This window comes from Crocuta crocuta, unplaced genomic scaffold (genome assembly GCF_008692635.1).
Source record: "Crocuta crocuta isolate KB4526 unplaced genomic scaffold, BGI_CrCroc_1.0 scaffold220, whole genome shotgun sequence".
NCBI lineage: Eukaryota > Metazoa > Chordata > Mammalia > Carnivora > Hyaenidae > Crocuta > Crocuta crocuta.
The window spans coordinates 277134-292126 of NW_027526949.1; the positions used below are offsets into that span (position 1 = coordinate 277134).

General features: G+C 34.8%; 1 protein-coding gene across 3 annotated transcripts in view; it reads right to left on the reverse strand.

The window, feature by feature from the left end:
• KCNT2 (potassium sodium-activated channel subfamily T member 2) overlaps positions 1–14993 on the reverse strand; it is a 360386-nt gene that overhangs the window by 184778 nt on the left and 160615 nt on the right. For all 3 annotated transcript variants that reach the window (XM_077771185.1, XM_077770578.1, XM_077769973.1), the window contains exons 9-12: positions 12509–12689; positions 11152–11316; positions 9023–9159; positions 4787–4850 (exon numbers count right to left, since the gene is read on the reverse strand). In XM_077771185.1, coding sequence (XP_077627311.1) covers positions 4787–4850; positions 9023–9159; positions 11152–11316; positions 12509–12689 — 547 coding nt within the window. The remainder of the gene's footprint in view (positions 1–4786; positions 4851–9022; positions 9160–11151; positions 11317–12508; positions 12690–14993) is intronic.

The following is a 14993-nucleotide window of genomic DNA, read 5'->3' on the forward strand; positions in this document are numbered from 1 at the left end:
GTTCAAGGTGACCTAAATTCTGACACTGACTTCCCTTCTGTATTTTCTCCCAATGCTTTAAATATTTTATTATCTTCTCTTCTTGCTTGCATGGTTTCTGAAGATAAGGCTGATGAAATTCCTATCCTTGCTCCTCTATAATTAGGGTGTTTCCCTCACCCCCACCCCTTAACTTCCTTCAGGAATTTATCTTTGATTTTCTGTAATTTGAAAATGATATTTCTAGGTATATTTTTTTGACATCTTTTTTGACAGGTGCTCTCTGAGCTTCCTGGATCTGTGGTTTGGTGTCTGATATTAATATGGGGAAATCCTCAGTTACTATGCTTTCAAGTATTTCTTCTATCCCTTTCTTTCTTATCCTTCTGGTATTACATCTACATTATACCTTTTACAATTGTCCCAGAGTCCTTGGATATTCTGTTCTGTTCTGTTCTGTTTTTGTCCAATCTTGTTTCTCTTTGCTTTTTACTTTTGTTTCTGTTGATTTATCCTCAAGTTCCAAGATTATTTTCTTAGCCATGTCCAGTCCACTCATAAGCCCATCAAAAGTGTTCTTCATTTTTTTAGCGTTTCTATAGCTAGCATTTCTTTTTGGTTCTTTCTTAAGGTTTCTATCAGAGCTGACACTATCCATCTGTCATTGCATGCTGTCTATTTTATCCATGAGAGCCCCTGGATATTAATCAGTTATTTTAAACTATTGGTCTAAGTTCAACATCTATGCCATATCTGTTCTGATACTTGCTTTGTCTTCTCAAATTGTTTTGTTTGGTTTGGTTTCTGCCTTTTGGTATTACTTATAATTCTTTCTTAATAGACAGTCATTATAAATCAAGTTAAAGAGGCTGCTATAAATAGATTTTTAGAAATGTGGGAGTAAGCTGTGGGGTAAGGAGAAGAGTTCTAAGTCTTGATTTAGCATCAGTCTTTTATGAGCCTATAGCTCTGGACTGTGACCTTCACAAATATTTTTTTCAGTGTCCTGGTCCCCTTATGTGAAAGAGGATGGTCACAGTGGTCTGGAATTGTGTATCATCCTTCTCCCAAGTCAGTTAGTCTCTGATAACTGTTTCCAGCAGGTTAAGATCTGGTTAACTACTTTTCCTAAGGGCAGGGCCTGTAAAGAAGAACAGAATGTGCTGGTGTATTTCAAAATGTTTCCTTTTCCCTGACCCTTGCTTCCAAGGGGATATTTCTCTCATATTCACTGTGAGAACCTGGTCAAACTCCTGGAGGCAAATCTCACAAAATTAAGGGACCCCTCCCCATGACTACATTCCCCAGAGGATTTAACTCTCAAAGTTGTCTGCACTGAACCTACAGAAATTCATTAAATGCAGTTCAGGTTTTACTGTCCCCACACTGGTTCCCAGGTTGATTTCCACTTATGAGTCTATGCTCTGGGAAATTACTATTCTCTGTATTTGACTGTGAGTCTTTCCAACCATAGGGATAATATTTTGCCCCGTTTCCTCCCCTCTTTTGCATTTCTCCTGAACCTTTGATATAATTTTTCTTGTGTTATCCTATTTTTAATTTCCAGGAGCTCTTTTTGGTTCATGAAATGTTTCCTGTTTTGTCTTCAATAGTTTTATTCTACAGACTACTATTCTTGTTTTATATATGTACTCTCTTCGTAACTTCCCATATTACTCTGAGGATATTTGTTATATATTTTAAAATCTACTTCTTCTAGAATTGTACAGTTTTGTTTGTTTCTGCTGAGTTCTTTTTTTTTAATGTTTTTTATGTTTGTTCATTGTTCTTTCTTTTCCTTGTCAGGAATTTCATTAAATGTCTATTGAGCTCTGTATTCTGAACGTATGTAGAAGTGAAACACTCAAAAGCTGTTTGAGACTTGATTGAATGTGGGAATCTTATCTGACATAGCCCTTACTATAAGGTGATTAATCTGTGATACTGCACTAGGGAACTCCAGACTTTATATATTTACACACACATGCACATGGCATTCTCTCTTGTGATGGACCATTTCCTCAGAGAAAATTCTTCCAATCTTGTTCCAATGGAGGTGTGGACCCAGCTATTAGGATTCTGAGTCATTTGGGAGAAGCACCTCACATACAGTGAAACAACTTTCTCTTTAATACCTTTGACTTTACCCTGACTCTCAATTGTACCTTCTGGTTATGAGTGAAGGGTATCCCTGGATCAAACTCTGCCAACAGTGAACCTGCTCCCCAGGCTGGGGAAAGGGATCAGCACTGGATTTCTGAAGGTATTCAGGGAATCTAATATTACAAACTTTTAATCACTATTCATATGTTTAGTCCTACATATAACCTTACTTACAGGAGCATCTGGTGCCTCTATATCCTGAGATTTTTGAAGTTCCATTGCAAAAAGCAACCTGCTTCTGACTTGTTTCCTCTCTCAACTTAAATTTTAACTTCCTTCTAAGTCAGTTACCACTCATCCATCTGCTTTCTAGCTTCCAAACTTGTGTTAGTGCTGTCTCATCCACCATTTCCTTTGTCCTTATGAGTGTAATTTTTATTCATTTCCTGTCAATATGGCAGTGTCAGGAAAAAATGAAATGCATTTGTTTAACTGAAAGATCCCAAACTCACATTGTAAAGTGTGCTCCAAAAGATATTATACATTTATTTCTTAATGTTTATGCTCCTCTTTGTTACTCAAAACATTAGTGATACTGGAGAACAGCAAGTACTTTAAAACCAAGTTACCACTTAACGGACACAAGATTCACAATTACAAAAGTTAACTAATTATGGAAACATACAGTAGATTATGATCAGTTCAAATTGATTTATTTTATAAATATATTTGGAGTGCCTAATTAAGAAACTCCTGAAATAACACTTAAGTGAACTGAGGAGAGTGGGGTCTGAATTAAGATAACAACCAGGGAAAAAGAAGGGGGGGCAGATGAATTTTTAGAAATATATATTGTAGGGGTGCCTGTGTGGCTCAGTCAATTAATTGTCTGACTTCGTCTCAGGTCAAGTTTGAGCTCTGTGTCAGGCTCTGTGCTGACACCTCAGAGTCTGGAGCCTGATTTGGATTCTGTGTCTCCCTCTCTCTCGCTCTGCCTCTCCCCCACTCACACTCTGTCTCTCTCAAAACTAAATAAAAACATTTTTTTTTAAAAAAGAGTATATATTGTAGAGGTGCCTGAGTATCTCAGTCGGTTAAGTGTCCAACTTCCATATAGGTCATGATCTCATGGTTCGTGGGTTCAAGCCCTGCATCGGGCTCTGTACTGACAGTGCAGAGCCTGCTGGGGATTCCAACTCTCCTTCTCTCTCCCCTCCTCCTCTCATGCTTTCTCTCTCTCAAAATAAATAAGTAAACATTAAAGAAAAAAAAGAAATATATTTCGTAAAGAGAAATATTTTGCAAATTGTCTAAACTATATTTGTTCTATGTTCTTGTATTGGTTTGGTAGGCTGCAGTGATAAGTAGCACAAACTGAGTGGCTTAAATAACTGAAAGTTATTGTCTCCTAGTCCTGGAGGCCAGCAGTCCAAAATTAAGGTGTTGGCAGGTTGATTCCTTTTAAGGGCTAGGAGGAAAGGATTTGTTTCAGGCCACTCCCCTTGGCTTATAAAGGGCTGTCTTCATGTTCAACATGGCATTCTCCCTCATGACTGCCTATCTTCAAATTTCCTCTTTTTACAAGGATACCAGTCATATTGGATGAAGGCCCACCCTAGAGAGCTCATTAAAACTTGATTTTCTCTATTAAGACTTTATCTCCAAATAAGTTCACATTATGAGGTACTGGGGGGGTTGGACTTCAATATATGAGTTTTGGGAGACACAATCCAAGCAATAATAACCCTCCTCAAATAAAGGATGAGAAAATTGGTTTAAAAATGAATAAAAACTTAAGGTAAATTAGAGTGAAGTAAACAAGAGAGCATAGAGCTTACCATATTCAGGACTCAGAGTCTAATATAACAAAGAGTCTTATTAAATATTCCAGGAAAAAGGAAATCATGTCCCAGAAAGACCCATGCATATATTACCTTTTCCCCAGTCACTACTGGAGCCACTAAGGATTTGCCTCTTAACCACAGATACGGCTAGAAACAAACTCATTGGCTTAGGAACACAGGAGTTAACAGTACCTACTCAACATAAAACAATAAAGTACTTTCTAAAAACAATAAAATTAGAATGCATGTTTAAAAATAGAAGTTATAATTTACTAAATTATACTATTTAACTTACTTATGAATTTATATAACTTAAGCCTGAAAAAAAATACATCACAGAGATCATATAAGCCAAAGGATGCCAAGTTGGAATGTGCTTCCCAATCACGTGGGGATTTTTTTAAAATACACAGATTCTGGATCCCCACCTCATATATCTAGAATAGAATTTTCATGAATGCATACTTTTTTAGAAGCCCTCCAACTGATTCTAATGCAGACTGCCTGATCCATCTGCTTTGTTTTGAGTTAAGGAAAATGAGACCATTTTAACAAAATTACAGAGCGAAGGACATACATAATTTTTAAAAATGGTCCAGTTCTGTTCATATATGACTCATTTCATTTTGATCAATGGAAAACCCAAGGATTAGTAGAAACTACTTCACAAACAGTTTTACTAATATAGGCCATAATGCAGCTATTCTTATATTATGGCAAAGATTGTTCAGAGATATTTGCTTCCCTTGAGTAATGTTTTAAAGTCACCTATATTTAACTGTGGCAGATTTTTTAAAAAATCCAAAGAAGAATCTTCTAAGGTAAGAAGCACAAAGATGAAAGAGAATTTAGAAACTCACAGATGATGTCCTATCCACTTCACAACGGCTGCTCAGAATAAAACAGGCCTCAGCATCATCCATCCTAAATACAGACAGAAAAGCAAAATAATCATACACTGAAATATCTTTGCATTGTCTGAAAAACAGAATTCCAATGCTTAATCCAATGTACACAAAGTACGAATGAACTATGAGTATCCTTAGGCTTAAATAAAAGTTAGATTTCTAGCAGATCATGACTGTCCTTGACTGTGAACAAAACAATTATTGTTGGATTAGCTATATAACTCAATAGTTCATAATGACAAAAGTAAAAAAAATACTCAAATTTTGTGATTATATACTTTTTCATGTATGTGCTTTGTTTAAATTCAGGGAGTTGCATTGGTCTTTATTTTATGATTAGTTACACTTTAACTGCAAAGTTAATTAACTAGGAGAGAAGGAACAGAGCTAATTAGTATTCTTAAGTCAAACTCTACTCTACATTGACATTTCTTAGAGATGATTCATCATCTTGCTCCAAACCCCTGTCCCTTATGCTAAAGTTCTACATTTCTTAAATTTGGTGATAAACGGTTTGTTTCAGTGCTTGATGAATAATGTTCTAAAAACATAAAAATGTTGGAGTGCCTGGCTGGCTCAGTTGGTAGAGCATGCGATTCTTGATCTCAGGCTTGTAAATTCAAGCCCCCCCATTGAATGTAGAGCTTACTTAAAAATTTTTAAAAATCTTAAAAAAAAAAAATCAAAATGTTTATTTCAAAATAAGAAATATTTTGTCTTTCTGGTTCATTATGATAAAATAAACTTTCCCCCCTCCCAAAAATTATATTTTCTATGCAGAGAAAAGAGAAAAGTCATTGAAATAAGACCAAACCAAACAGTTTTGGAAAAATATTAAGCCATAGTTATAAGATAATGAGTATTGTATAACATTTTGAAAACATCATCTTCAACAAAGCAATTCAAAATTCATGCAACTGACCTTTGGAACTGGTTTGGAGAATCCTACTCCTTGTTTCTTGCATGAGAAATTGTGTTGAAGAATGTATTAGTTAACATTAAATCCCAAATCTTTATATGACATTAGGATAAGAAATGAACATAAAATGAATACTTCTTTCTTAACCCAGATTTTTTAGTATTACCAGCCTGCTACCTCTCTCATCCTCATTATCATACTTTTTATATTCCAATGAATGAATGATTCTTGTAAATGTGGTTGATTTTGCTGAGAAATCATTTTAACACTATTAATAATAAATGAATTATGTTAATCCTAAATTGTGTAATTAATAAAAAAATAATAATTTTCCCTCTACCCTTCTAGGTTCTTGGCTGAGACCCCTCTGTAATAAAAAGACAGATTAACAGAAGGAAAACAAGTTTAATAACATGTATACTTCTGATATAAGGTACAAGAGTGAGACACACAGGAAAACTAATTAACTCCTCTCCCATGAGGCCACCACCTTAAACACCATCTTCAGCTACAGACAAAAGATGTTTGGCTAAAGGTAGGGAGAGCCAGTTATGGGAACCTATCAAGAAAAGCACAGTAAACAAGGGTAAGATTGTTTGCAGATTTAGGTCTTTGCCTTCTCCACTCACAAAAGTTTCCAGAGATTGAGTTATTCTCCTCTTCCAGCCACTGAGAGGGAGATAGCCTTATGGATTCAGATGTCCCTTACAAATAAAAATGTCCCTTACAAAAGGGTTAACTTCTACTTGGTTTTAAGTTTTTCCTGTGTCTACTGTTTTCTTAAAAATAACCAGCTTGGAGGGGGGAGATGGGCATGGAGGAGGGCACTTGTGGGGATGAGCACTGGGTGTTATATGGAAACCCACTTGACAATAACTATTTGTAAAAAGACAAAAAAAACAAAAAAACCCACCCAGCTCATGGGGCACCTGGATGGCTCAGTCCGTTAAGCCTCCGACTTCGGCTCAGGTCACGATCTCGCAGTTCGTGGGTTCGAGCCCCGCGTCGGGCTCTCTGCTGACAGCTAGCTCAGAGCCTGGAGCCTGTTTCAGATTCTGTGTCTCCCTCTCTCTCTGACCCTCCCCTGTTCACACTGTCTCTCTCTCTCTCAGAAATAATTAAAAATATTTTTAAAAAAATAACCAGCTCATGATAATCCTGCCATTGAGGCACATTTGGGGGTAGCTTATTCTCCTCCCTTCTATAGTATCAAGCTAAAATACTAATAGCTTAGATTAATTTATTGGGTAATAAAAAGGCTTCATTTATCACATAAATTCATAGTGAACATAATATTGGAATGATTCTTATGTGAAGAACTTAATGCATACAATAAAATAAACACATTGATTACCTATGCTGATAAATATAAAGATCCAAATTATGTTAGTGTCTAAGCAATTATTTCTTCAGAACTCCCAAATAATGCATCTAGATAGCAAATAGAAAACACCCAAAGTCATCTTTTACTTAAGGTACTGGGAGAATCTGACTTAACTATTGTGTGTACAATGACAACTATGAAGTACTTAATCCACCAAAAAATCTAATATATTCTCAAAGAAATTAAATTTTCTAATTCTGTACCATTCATTATATCCTGATAGTTTCTACTAACTTCTTTGTTTCAGAAGATATTAAATCATTGAAAAATCTCACTTAAAGTGACCTATTGTATCTAAATCAAAAGTAATGTCAAAGTTCCAGTTACAAAATATCTTGTCATCAACCTTCAGCAGTATGTAGCAAAAAAGAGTCTGAGAATTTTCTTTTGTTCATTTCCATCACCATCCCACACACACACACACACACACACACACACGCATGCGCACACACACACATACAGAACATTCAAAAACACACCCATTCTCACTAATACACACACTCAAGTCATCCAGAAAAAAATCTTAAAAAGACCTAAAAAAAACTTATGCTCTAAAATTCAGTACTTAAAAGACCTTGTAAGGCAACTCAAGGGTAAATATGGAGATGTAGGATCCAAGGGAAGGCCACCCCAAGATGGGCCACATTGGCATGAAGATTATTTTAAGCTAAAAAGCAATCAAAAGCTAGCAGATTCAGGAAAAGCTCTTTATCTCCCTCCTCAACTGCTTAAGCAGAATTTAGATTAGATTAGAAAATCTGCTCCAGGAAAAGACCTATCACCATAGATAACTACATTACGATATAAAGTAGGTAGGATAGGGAGGGAAGAACTTAGCAAGGCCTGTTTGATCAAAATCTTCCTGCCCCATTCTCTCTGAGTGGCCCAGCAAACGTATGTTTATCAAATATTTTTCATCTTCCTGTAAATTATTTTCCTTCTCTTGGAAGATCCAGACCCCTACTCCTTCTCCTTAGTTCAGAATGACATATATCCCTTCTTTTGCCTAACTAGCTTTGGAAGTTCCACTTCTGTATGGATTCCCTGTACAGGCACTATTAAATTTGATTTTCTCTTGTTAATCTGTCTCAGGTCAATTTGATTCTTAGTCCAGCTAGAAGGACCTAGAAAGGGACAGGATATTTTTTTCTCCCCAAGAAAGATATGTTTAAAACTTTAAAAGCACCAAAAAACATGGAGCAAAACCACCTCTGCTAAAGATTTCTTCTGGCTTCTGAAGCTATGTGTATTGTTTGCAGATGCCCTGACTCCCTGGTGTCCATGGTCTGCCCAACCATGCTTTCACTCTTCTCATATGGAACAACCCCATGATCTGTGACAAATGTCTATGCCTATGTCACTTTAAGCCAGGTTAGCTAGCACATGTGTAACAAGAAAAGAGCAACTAAAACTCAGTTACCCTTCTGATTCCTCCAACCCCCAGGGACATCTCTGACACCAGGCAACACAAGTGTCATCTGCCCACTACATAACACAAACTCTAAAAATTTAAACCCTGACTCAAACAGCTTTGGCATTTCACATAATGTTTGGCACAAGATTTTTATTTGTGGAATAAAAACGGTATTCAGGGACTTGGAGACTACTCTAACAGTGGGTCTGGATAACTCAGCTAATTACACCATGCCACACTCTTCATCCTGTTGCGTGGACACGGTCCACTGAACATCCCTGCACTGAGAAAGATGAACAAACACACACTGGTTTTATATTTTTAACCTTTCAATTTGACCAGCAGTGGGACTAAGGCAAGACTGTATTCAAAAATACTTAAATACATCTTGCAAGATGAATATTGCTAAAATTTGGAGGAGAGAAAAGATATTAAAGTATTGCAAGATAGAAAACAGATAGAGATACCTACTTTGCTCTCAGCAGATCCTGATCTTTAAGGGCTGAGCCTTGAAGGTAGATAACTCTTTGTGACCACATTGGAATCTGCAATACCCTCCGAACTTGCACATCCATTTCAGTAGGACACAAAATCACCACATAATAATCCTGCTCAAAACAAAATGGGCAATGGGATGAAATCAATAATGCTACATTTTATATTACATCAGTAAACAGAATGTCTAAGAACATTCAGAAATATGATGAAATAGAAATAAATTCTCACTAGTAAGTAAAAGTTTGCATTTAAAACCTGGGCATATATTAATTAATGACACTATAATAAACATAACTGAGACATATAAAAATCATAGAAAGCAACATACTAATCCTGACCTTTTTCAGTCTTATTAGTACCATGAAGAGAAGGTAATCAGTGCTTACTCTGTATAGATTTGCAGCCTATGAAGTTTTCAGTAATACCTTCAGGCTAATTCTAAAATATACAATACACACAGTGAAGAGGTGCTTAAAAATCAATTCATACTTCAAATTTTTACTTTTAGAATAAAAACTGTGATGGTGATTTATATCCTTTGGTCATATTATTATTTATTGATAATAATGAAAAATCTCTGATGAAATCTGAATGGATAAGGATTCACAAGAATATTGATAATACAAAGTAAATTTAAAAGTTTAAGATCACATATTTCAAAATAATGGTCCTTTGGAGAAAAGACAAAGGTATTCTGAGTGATAAAATAGTTTAATACATAGATTATAGGAATTATAATTCTGTGGTAAACATTCACCATTTTATAACTCTAAAATATATCTGGTGGAAATCTGGGGAGTTTGAGAACTCTCCATATTGATATTAATACAAATAAATTACTAGATATCAAAATTTGGGGCTCCAAATTTTCCCCAAAATATATTTTCTTTATAGGTTATAAGGAAAAAACCTGCAATTATTTAATATGCATAATAATAAAATGACTATGGTGTTTCTTCAAAAATGCAAATTACTTTATATGAAAACAAAAGAATGTATTATGTAATTTAAGCATCACTTATAAATTATATACTTTTCTAAATTTTTTAAGAAGTATTTAAAAAGTTTTCCAATGTGGGGTGCCAGGTGGCTCAGTCAATTAGACTGGACTTTAGTTCAGGTCATGATGTCACAGTTCCAGGGTTTTGGCCCCACGTCGGGTTCTGTGCTGACAGCTCAAAGCCTGGAACCTGCTTCAGATTCTGTGTCTCCTTCTCTCTCGACCCCTCCCCACTCACACTCTGTCTCTCTCTCTCACACAAATATTTAAATATTAAATTTTTTAAGCTCTCCAATGTATTCATGAAAAAAATCAATTTAAGGGAGATCTAATTAGAATTGTACGTAGCACTGTCTTGATCCAGTGTGCTGGATGAGTGTCCAACCTCTTGACAAACTTACTGAGGAAATACAAGACATTCATGTAGCTCTTTCCTGTTTGAACTGAATTAAGTGCATTAAGAAGGAAAGGAGATTACCTAAATCTACACTGGCTGACTACCATGGCAAATGGAAAAGTATCTGAGGATTTTATCTGCATAGACAGATAAAGGGATTTTTTTTTCTGAATTATTCTCAATTCAGCTAGTTACTGTCCAATTTTTGGTGATTCATTGCTACTATGAGACCTAGTTACATTTCAAGAAACAAGAGAAAAAAATGGAAATTTTAGACTTCTACATTTCTATCAGCAACACTTGATAAAACTTGATATTTTCAAGTAGATGATACTGTGAAATTACTTTTTCATTGTTTTATATTTTATTTTAAATTTCACTGTTTCATAAAAATATCATTTATACATTACCCAAAAGAGGAAAAAAAAAAAAAACAATCCTTTTAATTCAAAGAAAACCTTTCTTTGCAGCATTAACATAATTCCATCTGTCTTTTAGTGTAGATACAGAAGGAACTTAAAATACTGTGTAGTCTTTAAGCATTTTTTCTATGTTCCTTGTTATATTTGTAGTTCTTCATTTACTCTTTCTAAATTGGAGCATGTAAATAAAATCCTCCAGAACACAGGCTGCACCATCAGTTAATTGACTTGGACAATATGTTAGGTATGATCCAGTAAAATGCATAACATAATTTTAATGTACCTGAAGTCTTGGATGAGCATAGAATTCATTTAAAAAGTCCATAAGTAAATCAATCTTCAGTGAACTGACACACAGAACAACATGCTTCTCAGTTTGAGCTCTATGTCGACTATAGTTTCCACCTGACTTTTGTCTCTCCATCCACAAATAGGCCAGCTGTTCAAACTGTAATGCATTTTCCACATATGAATGAAAAACACTGGGCATGAAAATAAAAACTAATGCAATACATCCATCCATTGTTTATTAGATATATATTCAATTTCTTAGATGGAACTCATTGAGATTCAAATTATCCATATTCTCTTCAATAACAGACTTTTCATGTGATTGCTGCTGAGGTCCCTAATACTTCCTGGGGGCTTCAGGTCTCTATAGAAACATATTAATATGAATTTCCTATTATATCATAACAGCACTAAAAGGTTTGTGCCTCTGCTTTATGTCCAGTAAAGCAGGCAGCCATGATGTGTCATGAACTGTGTCAAAGAAAAAAACCTCAATGGCACATCTTCTGCATTTTTCTACCAAGTTCAGCACACATCTCATACAATGAGAGATACCCAACACACAAGGCCACATTCTAGTCATGTAGCAGCAGTTGGTATGTAAGGGAAGTAGATGGAATAGAGGAGGGATGTCAGGAAGGAATACATGCATGACTGAGCAGGAGTGGGAAGATCATTTTCATATCTACATAAAGTATATTTAGATAAACTGTGGCCAACGGTTTGTAATGGAAGATACAAATTTGATTTGTATTTGCCATAACTTGTTTCTGACCTGCCCACTCATGGGCACCCAAAACTCATTGTAAGAAAGAGTTGTCGATTGCATCTACTCATCTTTAATCTCCTTTTATATCTCTGTCCCTTTGCAACCACCTTATCCACTCCCCAAACATTGCATAATAGTTATATATCATCTTCAGATTTTGTTTTAGTTGATCAACATATGTGATCCCTTTTTATTTATTACAATGTTCAGCTTTTACATTATTTCAAGAATCAAAAGAAATCAAGCCTTCATAAGTTTATTTCCTTGGTTTATCATTCTATAATTAAAACTAAATTCTATGATCTTATAATTAACATAGTTAAATGCCCTATATGTAAAAGAAACATCTTCAAGAACTTGAATGAGATGTGAGCTTTATCACTTGTGAATGGAGGAAAAAAATCGGTTTCTAATATAATGGGAAAAGGAATTTCCTGAGACTATTTTAATTAATTGACTACATATAATAATAACATGTGTTAATATATTAATAAACCACCCACATTTCATATTAAGCATGGAAGATTTCATTCTATCAGACCTTACACATTTCTATAAAATTGAACCTGGCTATGTTTACCTGTATGGGTAGAACCACAAGAGCAACACAGATCATGGCAACGACAAAAAGCTTGGAGGACCAGGTTTCGGGCGTGACATCCCCAAAGCCCACAGTAGAAAATGTCACAATGCAGAAATAAAGGGAGTCAAAGAGGTTCAGCTTCTTTCCTATCCGTTCCAGATGTTGGATTCCACAAATGCTAAAGAAACAAATTTGCATTAAAATTAAAACTTTCAAATTGGGCACATTATTTCTCATTATTCTTTTGAAAGTCAAAGCACATCACATAAAGCACATTCAGTGAGTTGGAATCTTATATTGTGAAATATATTTTTTGCCATGAAAACAATTTTAATTTTTTACCTACATTAACCAAATATGATATTATTATTAATAACCAAAAATTGTAGCTAAAATATCACAAAGTATACCTGAGTATAATGTAAAAGAAATAGGTTGACTTTCATGAGTGACTACACAAACAATCTGAATGCATGCCAAGGAACCTAAAGACAGAAATCGCTAAATTTATTCCCTGTCAAAAGAGTGATAGTCTTTTTTTATTTTACAGGGAGCCAACTTATTGTATAGCATGTGTATATCTATATATATTACGTATGTGTGTTTCATATATACATGAAAGGTTTGAGGGGTTAACAAGTGCCAAGTCACTCTCAAGAGATCAACCATCTGTACAAAGCAACTAATGATGTAAGAGAGTAGCATGGAAATTGTTACAAGATGTCTCCAAAGTAAAATTGTTAAAATAACACTAAAAATAGCCCAACTACAGGCTAAAAAATAATAATACAAATTTAAAAAAATAAAAGGATAGGTGAGACTATGAAAGAAACGTAAGTATTATACATTTTTGGAGATATGAGATCTGTAACATAAATCAGTGTATGATGCCATATGATTTAGCAAGCAAAAAAAAAAAAAACAGGTATTGACGCACGGTACAATATGGACAAAAAGCAAAAGCATGTTGAGTGAAAGAAGACAGATGTAGAAGACTACAGGCTCTATGATACTGTTAATACAAAATGCGGAGAAAAGAGACAGAGAGAAGACCAGTGGCTGCCTGGGGCTGATGGTGGGAATGTGGTGATAGAAAATGTTCTAAAACGGGAATGTGGTGATGACTGTAGAACTCGGTAAATGCATTTAAAATGATTGATATTTACACTTAAAATGAGTGTGCTGTAAGGCATGTAAATTATTCCTCTACAAATCTATCCAAAACACTCTGTGTTTACTTTTGGACACTCATTCCAACTCCCATGCACAACAAGCAGACATAGTGCAATTTTGGTGACCATAAAGAAATAGTATTCAATGTTTAAATTCAAGAAATTCATTTTCTATCTTTTTAAGATAATTTTATTATTTATTTATGTATCAAACATGTTTAATTATCTTAAATAAATATTTTTTGTGGGTTTTTTTTTTAAGGCAGAGTATAAGCAGGTGGATAGTTAAGGTAGGTGGGTAAGCACACAGGTAGATAAACCAAGGGACAGAAGAGAAATGGTAAGGTACTTGTTATCATTTTACTGCTGACACAGAAACTGTTCTTTTTCTTCTTTTCCTTTAAAATATTTTCATTTATTTTTGAGAGAAAGAACGAACACGGGAGAGGGGAATAAAGAGCGAGAAACAGAGGATCTGAATCTGGCTCTGGGCTGGCAACAGAGAGCCCAATATGGGATTCGAACTCACAAACCATGAGATCATGGCCTGAGCCAGAGTCAGATGCTTAACTGACTGAGCCACACAGGTGCCCCTTATTCTTTTTCTGTTTTTCTTTTCTTAACTGGAGTTAAGTATGCAAAATTGCCCTTGTTCTATGCTTAGGAATTTTGTGTGAGCTGCTGGGTCACATGAGTTGATTTGTATCAGTTTATTTGCTCAGCCGTCCCTATGCAGTATAATAGTGAACTAATTATAAGACTATTTAGATGAAATCTTACCATAACCAAGAGAACAACTGTTTGATAAAAAATATTCCTGTGGGTTAGGTTTTTTATTTTATTTACAATAATACATATTTGAAAATGTAAACAATTTATGCTTAACGTTTACACTTCACTAGAAAATAAAAGGGAGGATAAATTACACATTCTTAAAGATTCAAATGTGAAAGGCTTACTATATTTTGCATAACTACACATTAAAAGTCAATCCCTGTTTATAGATAAAAATGTCCATTTCATAAAGCAAACATTATCTTCATCTAAACTACTAGAAAAGTCTCCTACTCTTACTTCCTGGTCTTCAGTTTGTTCTCTTTTTAATTTAATATGTTCATATAGGCCATATTCACATTCTTAAACAAAGCTTACATACGTCAATCTCAGGTTCAAAAAAGCCATTGGATTCTTACTGTTAACAATACTCTCTAATTCATGGTATGATCGGTTATTATGATAGATGCCAGTAAATCAAGTCTTCCTATGTTCATACCCCTTTGCAACATGTTATTGCTATACTTCCCATCAAA